At 40.0% G+C, this 14,284-nt stretch overlaps 1 protein-coding gene across 1 annotated transcript in view; it reads right to left on the reverse strand.

Moving 5' to 3' along the window:
* Positions 1–14,284, reverse strand: part of LOC145254857 (dynein regulatory complex protein 1-like) — a 103,630-nt gene that overhangs the window by 47,549 nt on the left and 41,797 nt on the right. The window contains exon 9 of the mRNA XM_080113711.1: positions 926–1,065. Coding sequence (XP_079969837.1) covers positions 926–1,065 — 140 coding nt within the window. The remainder of the gene's footprint in view (positions 1–925; positions 1,066–14,284) is intronic.

Below are 14,284 nucleotides of genomic sequence, written 5' to 3' on the forward strand. Positions count from 1 at the left end.
ACTTGTAAATCTTATAGCAACACCTTGTTCTTTTCTAGATCAGTGGCTCCTTAGAAAAATACTATGTTTAATTTTAGAGCATAAATAACCCATAGTACTAGATTTCTCCATAAAAATCTATGTGATCCCCCCCCCAAAGTGTTAGGAAGTGATAAAAAAAGAGGAAAAACAATAACAAAAAGAGAAAATAAGTTGATCAACATAAACAAAAGTATAGGAAGTGAAGTTAGTAGAAAGATAATGAGTAGGAAGAGGTCAATATATTTAAAGTTAGTTTTAGGAGTGAGAGTGAGTTTTGTGACAGTTTACAATTTATGGACAGTCTTAAGTTTTCGACAGTTGATGACAGTTGAGGACAGTTGAAGGTAGGTTGTGGCTCAAAGCAGACGGGGGGGGGAGGGATGAATTTATCAACGGACTGACGAACATGGCTTCAACAGAAAACTGAGATGTGGACGTTGGTATTCAGAGGATTGATGGTCTCAAACACATGCCTAGAATACAACTGATATTTACGGAATGTGTCAGAGTTTGTCTTTTCTGTGTTTTGGGTTGTTTTATTTTTATACTTGTGAATCAGTGTTTACCCTCGTTTACCAATGTGTGAGAGATGACGACACGACCAGAATGTGAAGTAAAGACGAAAGAGAAGGAAACCATGGCACAAAACGTTGGGGTCACTGATTGTTGTCAAGCAAAGAAGCATATCTTCTCATGTATGAACCTAGTTAATATACAAAAATCAAAGTAAGGTTTACTTATCTTGTGATTTTGCGTTTCTACTTCGATTATTCATGTATAGATTAATAATTAAAACAATCTTTTTTAATCGATTTGGGAATTTTTAGTAGGACCCCTGGAGTAAATGTGGTATTATGGTGATTGAGGATTCCAGTTAGAAATAGGATAGACAATGTTTACTTACCTTGTGATTTTGCGTTTCTGTTTTGATTTAATCATCATGTTCTCATCATCTCTTTTTTTTAAAACGTGAAGGTTGTTTTCTAATTTCTCTTGATTCAGCTGACATGATGCTCTAAGCTGTTCTAATAATTGCTCTAAGTTCTGCAATAAGAACATGGCGGTTAACAAATTTAATTATATCATATATACCTTGTTCTCTGTAATGTTGTGCTTATATTGGGTTGTAGGAAATAGAAACTTTGAGCAAGTTACCTGGTTTATAAACGTGTATACAGAGATACATGAAAACGTGTGCTAGCCAGACCTAAGTGTGAAGAGTTCAGCTGTCTCCTGTGTGTTCTTACGCCGAAGGATTACAATCCTTGTGCATAGGAAAGTAGATCCAGTAACATTACTTCAGAGTGAAGAAAAAAAGGAAGAATAAAATACGAATGACCACAGGAAGTGGTCTTTTGACCCAGGATAACCTCATGGAATCCTGTTACTTACCTCCTGATATTCAAGACTTGTACAATTGTAATTTGCAAAGAATTGGTGTTGCATCAGTGATTAACACTGTAACTAAAATCTATTTTCCTTCGGTGGAAGAACAATTGTACAGGAGTAATCTGGTTGCATGCTAACCAATCAAGCTTCTTTGCGTAGTAATACGATTCACATGAGTATTTAACAGAGAGCAAAATAGTCCAAGCATGGATTTTTATGTTGTCAGACCAAGTAGAAGTACCACCACACTTCCCCCTTTTTTTGCCAGATTAGTTGGAAGAAACTGCTATCAACATACATAATTGCCGACGCGCAGACACACACACACACGCGCGCGCACACATGCACACAAAATTAGACATATTTTCGAGGACAGATGACACTATATGTGCACACACTTCTTACACATTATTTTCACTTCGAACAAAGTAGACTTAGCATAGAATTTAATACGATATGGGAACCATTAATGATAAACGCTAGATAATATATACAAGTAATAAATAAAAAAAAAACATTAATATATATATATATATATATATATATATATATATATATATATATATATATATATATATATAGATAGATATAGATATAGATATAGATATAGATATACGTTAATATATAGTAATAATTAGTAATAAATATTGATGTTAACAAGTAGAAATAAAAATAGGTTTAAGGCTCCTAAAATTTGTGCTAAAATTGTCCGCAAGGACCCGTGGCGCAGTAGTTAGAGTACTAGGAAAAATCAATTGTAAAAAGTGATATTCTCCTGAAGGTTGAAGGTTCAGTCCTCAGTGTGGACAACCAAAAAATACAATTGTGAATTACTTAGGACCTCTATCCAGTCATGAAGTAAATAAAGGGTTCTACTCTGAATTCCGTCTGAGTTCGATAGAAAAATTCCTGAGGTCGACAAGATACACCTGATGAAAATCACACTCAAGATGAGAACAATGATCTGATGAATCCAAATAATATGAACAAACATTTCACTCATCCAAATGTTTATACCTATTATAGCGATGGAACGATTCCAATATTTTTACCAATTCTGTTTTAAAATCGCAATACCAATACAATTACTGATTCTGATTCTTTTTTAATCTCTGAATACTTAGCTATAGATTTGCTGCAGTATTTTTTCAAAGTTTCGGATTACCGTAAAGATCCAGGTAATATGTGCATATCTTTTCGTAAACGTAAAAACACACTAAAAGGGAATGATCTCTAGATTTTTGTTTTACTAATAGATTAAAATCAATGAATAGATTAAAATCAATAAATAGATTAAAATCAATGAATAGATTAAAATCAATAAATAGATTAAAATCAATAAATAGCTATCATTTTATCATTAGCAATGGGAAATTAAGTTGAAAAACAAAACAAACAAAACAATTAAAATAGTCGTTTTGTCATCGGAAAGTAGGTACAATTTTCATCGATTTCAATACCAATTCTGTTAACCCAAAAAGTTACGAATTTTCCGATTCCTGATTCCAATTAACCGTCCCAACACTACCTAATATGCGTGTACTGGTGCTCCTCCTAAAATATTGGAACGTCGTAGGATGGTTTGATTCTTGGATGTTTTAGTCAAAGTAAAAAAAAAGCTGACTTTCAGATTAGTAATTATTTGTACTGAATGAACCCACCCCCTCCGCAGTCAGTTAGAAAGGATTATAAGATGATGAAGATCGGGATGCAACAGAAGATGAGTGATGGGCATATGACGAAGATCGGGATGCAACAGAAGATGAGTGATGGGCATATGACGAAGATCGGGATGCAACAGAAGATGAGTGATCGACAGATGACGAAGATCGGAATGCAACAGAAGATGAGTGATGGACAGATGACGAAGATCGGGATGCAACAGAAGATGAGTGATGGACAGATGACGAAGATCGGGATGCAACAGAAGATGAGTGATGGACAGATGACGAAGATCGGGATGCAACAGAAGATGAGTGATGGACAGATGACGGAGATCGGGATGCAACAGAAGATGAGTGATGGACAGATGACGAAGATCGGAATGCAACAGAAGATGAGTGATGGACAGATGACGAAGATCGGGATGCAAAAGAAGATGAGTGATGGACAGATGACGAAGATCAGAATGCAACAGAAGATGAGTGATGGACAGATGACGAAGATCGGAATGCAACAGAAGATGAGTGATGGACAGATGACGAAGATCGGGATGCAACAGAAGATGAGTGATGGACAGATGACGAAGATCAGGATGCAACAGAAGATGAGTGATGGACAGATGACGAAGATCGGGATGCAACAGAAGATGAGTGATGGACAGATGACGGTGATCGGGATGCAACAGAAGATGAGTGATGGACAGATGACGAAGATCAGGATGCAACAGAAGATGAGTGATGGACAGATGACGAAGATCGGAATGCAACAGAAGATGAGTGATGGACAGATGATAAAGATCGGGATGCAACAGAAGATGAGTGATGGACAGATGACGGAGATCGGGATGCAACAGAAGATGAGTGATGGACAGATGACGAAGATCGGAATGCAACAGAAGATGAGTGATTGACAGATGACGAAGATCGGGATGCAACAGAAGATGAGTGATGGACAGATGACGAAGATCGGGATGCAACAGAAGATGAGTGATGGACAGATGACGAAGATCGGGATGCAACAGAAGATGAGTGATAGACAGATGACGAAGATCGGGATGCAACAGAATATGAGTGATAGACAGATGACGACGATCGGGATGCAACAGAAGATGAGTGATGGACAGATGACGGAGATCGGGATGCAAGAGAAGATAAGTGATGGACAGATGACGAAGATCGGAATGCAACAGAAGATAAGTGATGGACAGATGACGAAGATCGGGAAGCAATAGAAGATGAGTGATGGACAGATGACGAAGATCGGGATGCAACAGAAGATGAGTGATGGACAGATGACGAAGATCGGGATGCAACAGAAGATGAGTGATGGACAGATGACGAAGATCGGGATGCAACAGAAGATGAGTGATGGACAGATGACGAAGATCGGAATGCAACAGAAGATGAGTGATGGACAGATGACGAAGATCGGAATGTAACAGAAGATGAGTGATGGACGGATGACGAAGATCAGGATGCAACAGAAGATGAGTGATGGACAGATGACGAAGATCGGGATGCAACAGAAGATGAGTGATGGACAGATGACGAAGATCGGGATGCAACAGAAGATGAGTGATGGACAGATGACGAAGATCGGGATGCAACAGAAGATGAGTGATGGACAGATGACGAAGATCGGAATGCAACAGAAGATGAGTGATGGACAGATGACGAAGATCGGGATGCAACAGAAGATGAGTGATGGACAGATGACGAAGATCGGGATGCAACAGAAGATGAGTGATGGACAGATGACGGAGATCGGGATGCAACAGAAGATGAGTGATGGACAGATGACGAAGATCGGAATGCAACAGAAGATGAGTGATGGACAGATGACGAAGATCTGGATGCAACAGAAGATGAGTGATGGACAGATGACGAAGATCGGGATGCAACAGAAGATGAGTGATGGACAGATGACGAAGATCTGGATGCAACAGAAGATGAGTGATGGACAGATGACGAAGATCGGAATGCAACAGAAGATGAGTGATGGACAGATTACGAAGATCGGAATGCAACAGAATATGAGTGATGGACAGATGACGAAGATCGGGATGCAACAGAATATGAGTGATGGACAGATGACGAAGATCGGGATGCAACAGAAGATGAGTGATGGACAGATGACGGAGATCGGGGTGCAACAGAATATGAGTGATGGACAGATGACGAAGATCGGGATGCAACAGAAGATGAGTGATGGACAGATGACGAAGATCGGAATGCAACAGAAGATGAGTGATGGACAGATTACGAAGATCGGGATGCAACAGAAGATGAGTGATGGACAGATGACGAAGATCGGGATGCAACAGAAGATGAGTGATGGACAGACGACGAAGATCGGGATGCAACAGAAGATGAGTGATAGACAGATGACGAAGATCGGGATGCAACAGAATATGAGTGATAGACAGATGACGAAGATCGAGACGCAACAGAAGATGAGTGATGGACAGATGACGGAGATCGGGATGCAAGAGAAGATAAGTGATTGACAGATGACGAAGATCGGAATGCAACAGAAGATGAGTGATGGACAGATGACGAAGATCGGGAAGCAACAGAAGATGAGTGATGGACAGATGACGAAGATCGGGATGCAACAGAAGATGAGTGATGGACAGATGACGAAGATCGGGATGCAACAGAAGATGAGTGATGGACAGATGACGAAGATCGGGATGCAACAGAAGATGAGTGATGGACAGATGACGAAGATCGGAATGCAACAGAAGATGAGTGATGGACAGATGACGAAGATCGGGATGCAACAGAAGATGAGTGATGGACAGATGACGAAGATCGGGATGCAACAGAAGATGAGTGATGGACAGATGACGGAGATCGGGATGCAACAGAAGATGAGTGATGGACAGATGACGAAGATCGGAATGCAACAGAAGATGAGTGATGGACAGATGACGAAGATCTGGATGCAACAGAAGATGAGTGATGGACAGATGACGAAGATCGGGATGCAACAGAAGATGAGTGATGGACAGATGACGAAGATCTGGATGCAACAGAAGATGAGTGATGGACAGATGACGAAGATCGGAATGCAACAGAAGATGAGTGATGGACAGATTACGAAGATCGGAATGCAACAGAATATGAGTGATGGACAGATGACGAAGATCGGGATGCAACAGAATATGAGTGATGGACAGATGACGAAGATCGGGATGCAACAGAAGATGAGTGATGGACAGATGACGGAGATCGGGGTGCAACAGAATATGAGTGATGGACAGATGACGAAGATCGGGATGCAACAGAAGATGAGTGATGGACAGATGACGAAGATCGGAATGCAACAGAAGATGAGTGATGGACAGATTACGAAGATCGGGATGCAACAGAAGATGAGTGATGGACAGATGACGAAGATCGGGATGCAACAGAAGATGAGTGATGGACAGACGACGAAGATCGGGATGCAACAGAAGATGAGTGATAGACAGATGACGAAGATCGGGATGCAACAGAATATGAGTGATAGACAGATGACGAAGATCGAGACGCAACAGAAGATGAGTGATGGACAGATGACGGAGATCGGGATGCAAGAGAAGATAAGTGATTGACAGATGACGAAGATCGGAATGCAACAGAAGATGAGTGATGGACAGATGACGAAGATCGGGAAGCAACAGAAGATGAGTGATTGACAGATGACGAAGATCGGGATGCAACAGAAGATGAGTGATGGACAGATGACGAAGATCGGGATGCAACAGAAGATGAGTGATGGACAGATGACGAAGATCGGGATGCAACAGAAGATGAGTGATGGACAGATGACGAAGATCGGAATGCAACAGAAGATGAGTGATGGACAGATTACGAAGATCGGGATGCAACAGAATATGAGTGATGGACAGATGACGAAGATCGGGATGCAACAGAAGATGAGTGATGGACAGATGACGAAGATCGGAATGCAACAGAATATGAGTGATGGACAGATTACGAAGATCGGAATGCAACAGAATATGAGTGATGGACAGATGACGAAGATCGGGATGCAACAGAATATGAGTGATGGACAGATGACGAAGATCGGGATGCAACAGAAGATGAGTGATGGACAGATAGCGGAGATCGGGGTGCAACAGAAGATGAGTGATGGACAGATGACGAAGATCGGGATGCAACAGAAGATGAGTGATGGACAGATGACGAAGATCGGAATGCAACAGAAGATGAGTGATGGACAGATTACGAAGATCGGGATGCAACAGAAGATGAGTGATGGACAGATGACGAAGATCGGGATGCAACAGAATATGAGTGATAGACAGATGACGAAGATCGAGACGCAACAGAAGATGAGTGATGGACAGATGACGGAGATCGGGATGCAAGAGAAGATAAGTGATTGACAGATGACGAAGATCGGAATGCAACAGAAGATGAGTGATGGACAGATGACGAAGATCGGGAAGCAACAGAAGATGAGTGATGGACAGATGACGAAGATCGGGATGCAACAGAAGATGAGTGATGGACAGATGACGAAGATCGGGATGCAACAGAAGATGAGTGATCGACAGATGACGAAGATCGGGATGCAACAGAAGATGAGTGATGGACAGATGACGAAGATCGGAATGCAACAGAAGATGAGTGATGGACAGATTACGAAGATCGGGATGCAACAGAAGATGAGTGATGGACAGATGACGAAGATCGGGATGCAACAGAAGATGAGTGATGGACAGATGACGGAGATCGGGATGCAACAGAAGATGAGTGATGGACAGATGACGAAGATCGGAATGCAACAGAAGATGAGTGATGGACAGATGACGAAGATCGGGATGCAACAGAAGATGAGTGATGGACAGATGACGGAGATCGGAATGCAACAGAAGATGAGTGATGGACAGATGACGAAGATCGGAATGCAACAGAAGATGAGTGATGGACAGATGACGAAGATCGGGATGCAACAGAAGATGAGTGATGGACAGATGACGAAGATCGGAATGCAACAGAAGATGAGTGATGGACAGATGACGAAGATCGGGATGCAACACAATATGAGTGATGGACAGATGACGAAGATCGGAATGCAACAGAAGATGAGTGATGGACAGATGACGAAGATCGGAATGCAACAGAAGATGAGTGATGGACAGATGACGAAGATCGGAATGCAACAGAATATGAGTGATGGACAGATGACGAAGATCGGAATGCAACAGAATATGAGTGATGGACAGATGACGAAGATCGGGATGCAACAGAATATGAGTGATGGACAGATGACGAAGATCGGAATGCAACAGAATATGAGTGATGGACAGATGACGAAGATCGGAATGCAACAGAAGATGAGTGATGGAAAGATGACGAAGATCGGGATGCAACAGAAGATGAGTGATGGACAGATGACGAAGATCGGAATGCAACAGAATATGAGTGATGGACAGATGACGAAGATCGGAATGCAACAGAAGATGAGTGATGGACAGATGACGAAGATCGGAATGCAACAGAAGATGAGTGATGGACAGATGACGAAGATCGGGATGCAACAGAAGAGTAGTGATGGACAGATGACGAAGATCGGGATGCAACAGAAGATGAGTGATGGACAGATGACGGAGATCGGAATGCAACAGAAGATGAGTGATGGACAGATGACGAAGATCGGAATGCAACAGAAGATGAGTGATGGACAGATGACGAAGATCGGGATGCAACAGAAGATGAGTGATGGACAGATGACGAAGATCGGGATGCAACAGAAGATGAGTGATGGACAGATGACGAAGATCGGGATGCAACAGAAGATGAGTGATGGACAGATGACGAAGATCGGAATGCAACAGAAGATGAGTGATGAACAGATGACGAAGATCGGGATGCAACAGAAGATGAGTGATGGACAGATGACGAAGATCGGGATGCAACAGGAGATGAGTGATGGACAGATGACGAAGATCGGGATGCAACAGAAGATGAGTGATGGACAGATGACGAAGATCGGAATGCAACAGAAGATGAGTGATGGACAGATGACGAAGATCGGGATGCAACAGAAGATGAGTGATGGACAGATGACGAAGATCGGGATGCAACAGAAGATGAGTGATGGACAGATGACGAAGATCGGAATGCAACAGAAGATGAGTGATGGACAGATGACGAAGATCGGGATGCAACACAATATGAGTGATGGACAGATGACGAAGATCGGAATGCAACAGAATATGAGTGATGGACAGATGACGAAGATCGGGATGCAACAGAAGATGAGTGATGGACAGATGACGAAGATCGGGATGCAACAGAAGATGAGTGATGGACAGATGACGAAGATCGGGATGCAACAGAAGGTGAGTGATGGACAGATGACGAAGATCGGGATGCAACAGAAGATGAGTGATGGACAGATGACGAAGATCGGAATGCAACAGAAGATGAGTGATGGACAGATGACCCGATAATAACGATCATTCCTAGTGAACGGTTGACATGTCCCTAGATATGTGTGGAGGATGTGCTAGAGTTGTGTGTGTCTGTGTGTATGCATGAGTTAGATATATATCTCCTGATGACAGAAATTCACCTCTGTCGCAAAGTACCGTAAGTTTGCAACAACAGATGCCACATACAAATTTATTATATCAAGACTATTGGTCACTATCTTATGTCATTTTAGAACAACATTATAGATACATTTATTCGTTATAATAAAATCCTACATTTCATCCTAGGAGTAACACAGTCGCATCATCTTTAGAAAGTAGTTCCTATTTTTTCTATCTACAGCCCTCATACCGCCCCCAGTCATCACTGGGAAGAAATATATACATTATAACTATATTTTCCTGGCATCCTTCGTAACTGGATCATATATTCATAGACATACCATTACCTTTCCATTTACCGCTCCAAAAATTATTTCTTCCTTCTAAAATGTCAACAATTCTCATTGGCTGAGCTCTGAATATTCTCATATTATAAAATTCTATTTTACTCTATATAAACGAACAATTATTACAATTTAAAAAAATGGTGTCACTCATAAACATTATTTGGCCCGTCGATGACCTGGCACAAAAAATACAACATCTGTTTTTATAACTATTGCAACAAAGAAAAAATATTTAATGTATATATACAGGGTGGTCTAAAAGTAGGTTTACAGTTATTAAACTATCGTTTAGTAGTAAAGTATGAAAAAGTATGAAATATGAAGTGTGGACGCGTCTGTGTAGCTTAATTGCCATATATTTTTTATTCTTTATGGCTATTAGGCTACTCAGAGGCGTCAGCACTTCATATTTCATACTTTTCATACTTTACTACTAAACGATAGTTTGATAACTGTAAACCTACTTTTGGGCCACCCTATATATAGATAGTCAGTAAACTTACAATATATTTACATTAAAAAAATTTTTCTCTAGCACGTTCCTTTGTTTACATATACATGTCTTTCTGTGTACGTGTGTTCCCGTCATGGTGCATTACCAAAGAAAAACACAACTTTGGCTTTTATTGTCGCTAATTTAAAACTAAACGTTTCATCAATCTCAGCTACTGGATTCTCTCGCTGCGTATATTATTCTCCTCTCTCTCTCTCTCTCTCTCTCTCTCTCTCTCTCTCTCTCTCTCTCTCTCTCTCAGTTGTCTATATTTTAGGTGTTCTATATAAAAATACGTAAACTTTTTACATTCATTGATTTTATAGTTTTTTTTATTGCATACCTTTGCAAATAACTATGTTTATCTCAGTTAATATCTGATATATTTTGTTAAACTGTTAAGATATTTTCCAATTCGTGCTTACATACCTCAACTGACAAACCTACCGGCGTGTTTGAAAATTGAGTCTTACCAACTTTTCCCACCATTTACCCTACAGTTTTAACGTAAATTTAATTAATTATGGGATTGAATTCAGTGGAGTATTTTATTTAAATTTCTTTTCCGGACTAATTCTCGAAAGTGCGCATACGTTAACGTTTTTTGTGGGGGGAGGTAAATTTGTACATTAAGGCTATCTCCACAATTGCCTTTAAAATTACAACTTTTATGCTGATTGAGAAAATCTCATTCAAATTTTGTGGAGAAAAGTACTTATAGAGATATAAAGACCTGTATCATGCACTGTAATTCACTGGCTGCCAGGTTTGTATGCACACGCTATAAACAAATCTACTTCTCTCCTACCGACACTGCCACCTCCCAACCCAATTTTTATTTTAGCATTTGTGGGTGGATATGCTGACTACGATGATCACAGTTAAATTTGGGGGAATTACTTTTCCATCCCCCTCTCGAAAAAATGGGGTTGTCTACTCCGAATACCGTTCTGTATATGGGGATGTTGGAGGTGTCTATTCCGAACGCCATTCTTATGATGGGGAAGTTGGTCGTGCCTATTCTGAAAGCCGTTCTTAACATGGGGAGTTTGGGATGTCTATTCCAAACGCTGTTCTTAATATGACAATATTCAAAGAAGGTGAATTGTTTTGTTTTAGACGTTAAAAAAGGATGGCATGAAACTGGAATTTAATTTACTCTTATCGGTTGAAAAGAAGAAGAAGAAGGCTTGAACAGCAAACATAAACAGCTACCACTGATTTTGATCACTCTAAATAGTTCATATACAGTGAGAATCCTTAATCTCTAAAACTTCTGTTTATACTTTCCATTATTATTCTAATGGACTTTTTTTCATACTTGTATTATTTCATTTCAGCACGGCCGCCAATGTCTGCATTTATTCAGGGACTGCAGTGGCCACCAGCAACTACCGTAGTTTACTTCTTTGCTAGGTAGGAGGCAGATTAACAGATCCTGCTAGTATATATTTTTCACAAACGAATCACCACTTATCAAGGCCCAGAGGCCACTCATGGATAAGGGCTAAAGAGTGTATAGTGGTCAAAAGGACAATATCATAGTAATCGGTAGAAGTGCAAATTTAGTAAATTGGATTACTTAAGAGAAACGGCTCATCAAGAACTTGTTTACATTGGACTTGAAGACGGCCATATTGTAGTCAGCTGGAAAGCAGGTAAATGGAAGAGAGTTCCACAAGTGTGCAATCCTAGCAAAGAAGCTTTGTTCATAGAATCTACGTTTAGGTTTAGGCACAGATGAAGAGTGGGTGAAATTATTGATAGCGTTTTCAACTAGACTCATCTCTCATGAAAGTTTGGCAAGGGGAGACCATAGATTGGAGCTCAGACGAGCACTTGTCATGAAAATAATGATAAAGCAGAGACAGGCTCACAGCATTTCTTCTGTGAAAAAGAGGTTGCAGGGAAGAGAAAAGGGCATCTCCACTAGGCTATGCAGTCTAGTCTGAACTCTGTCAAGGCAGGATAAGGTTTTCCTAGCAGCTCCTGCCTAGATGTGACGACAATACTCCATCCTTGGATGTACCTGGCTTTTATATAGGTAGAGAATTGCGTCAGCAGGTAGATATCTACTGAATCGACAGAAGGATCCCATCATTTTTCCAGCGACCTTGATAACGGATTTGATGTACGTATTCCATTTTAGATCAGGAGTAAAGGTCAAGCCCAGAAGCTTGTCAAAACATGGAGCTTCCGCAAGACGAGAGCCATTCATTTCAATTGATGCCAGATGGGGATCAGAGCGTTGATGATGTAAAGATAGAAGCTTGGTTTTAGATGAATTAAAAGTAACCAGCAACTTTTTTCCTCGTTGTACCACATGCTCAAAATCAAAGGAGAGAGAATCAGAGAGAACTTTGTCATTTATGGCCTTTGATGAGTTGCCATAGATGGTAGTGAAATCAGCAAAAATGTCTACGAATGATCTAAGGATGTGATTTGGAAAATCATCAATGTAGATCAGGAAGAGAGTTGGGCCCAGGATGGAACCATAAGGTACTCCAGCATTAATACTATAAACTTCTGATTTCTGCCCAGCAACCACCACTCTTATGAGCCTATCAGAGAGAAATGATTTAATAATTGAGAAGACATTTCCAGCTATACCTAGCTGAAAATCTTGTAAAGTAGACCTTTATGCCATACCCTATCAAAGGCCTTTGATATGTCAAGAGCAATTTTCCTAGAAAGGAAGCCTCCATTGAGAATTTCGCTAATCCTATGAGAAATAACCGTAAGCACATCTGCTGTAGATCTAGCAGGACGGAAATCATATTGCATGTCACTAAAAAGGTTATTTTTGTTGAGGTGGTTGACTACTACTCTATTTAACACAGACTCAAGTAACTTACTCATGACACACAGGAGACTTATTGGTCTGTACTGAGAGGGAGATGACCGATCACCTGAATTCTTAAATACAAGACATACCGATGAGATTTTCCAAGGTGTTGGGAAGCAATTCTCATTAAGACAACACTTAAACAGTTTTGTAAGTCTGGGAGCTAATTCTGGTTGAAGCTCTTTGAGCACTATAATTGAAATGCCAATTTTTTTAGCACTATAATTACATCCGATGAAAGAAGGAACAGATGATTTTGACCAAAATTAACACCTTACACAGCCTAACATCACAAGTGCATTTGAGAAGTTTTATTACCACATAAGCCGAAAGACCCGACATATAAAATCAACATTAGCTTCTTTGAAATGACTGTTTCCGTTTAAAGCACAATTGTACCATGATACTTGACTTTTGTATTTTAAACTTAAATTGAAGTTATTAACACCACGCAAGCAGTAAAGCGAGGCATATAAAATCAACAGTAGTTATTTGATATGAAAGGAGCGCGTTCAAAATGAATGCAACGTAGACTACAATGTATTGTGGACTAAGTCACTGCAAAAGGCATGTAAAGCTTCCTCCCAGTGCACAGCGATGGGTTCCCAACTAGAGCAGGCATCAACTGATTTGATTGGAAAATAGGCAATTTCACCGATTTCGATGACAATAAAAATATAGGAGTGTGAAACATTTGTTAGTCATCATTCGATCCTGGGCAACGTTGGGTCTCTCTGCTAGTCAACATATAAAATTTATATATATATATATATATATATATATATATATATATATATTAGGTAGGTGCATAAAATAATGTCGTTTTTTTTATATATAGTTGAACGTCAAAAAACGACATTATTTTTGCACCAACAAAACCAAATAGGAAATAGAGCTTATAATAAGAATAAGTAGTTAATAAAAGATGTTAAAAAACAATTTGAAAAAGAGTTAAAAACAAATTTTTTAAAAAG

Source organism: Euprymna scolopes, chromosome 30, assembly GCF_053919585.1.
Source record: "Euprymna scolopes isolate OS-2025 chromosome 30, ASM5391958v1, whole genome shotgun sequence".
Taxonomy (NCBI): Eukaryota; Metazoa; Mollusca; class Cephalopoda; order Sepiida; family Sepiolidae; genus Euprymna; species Euprymna scolopes.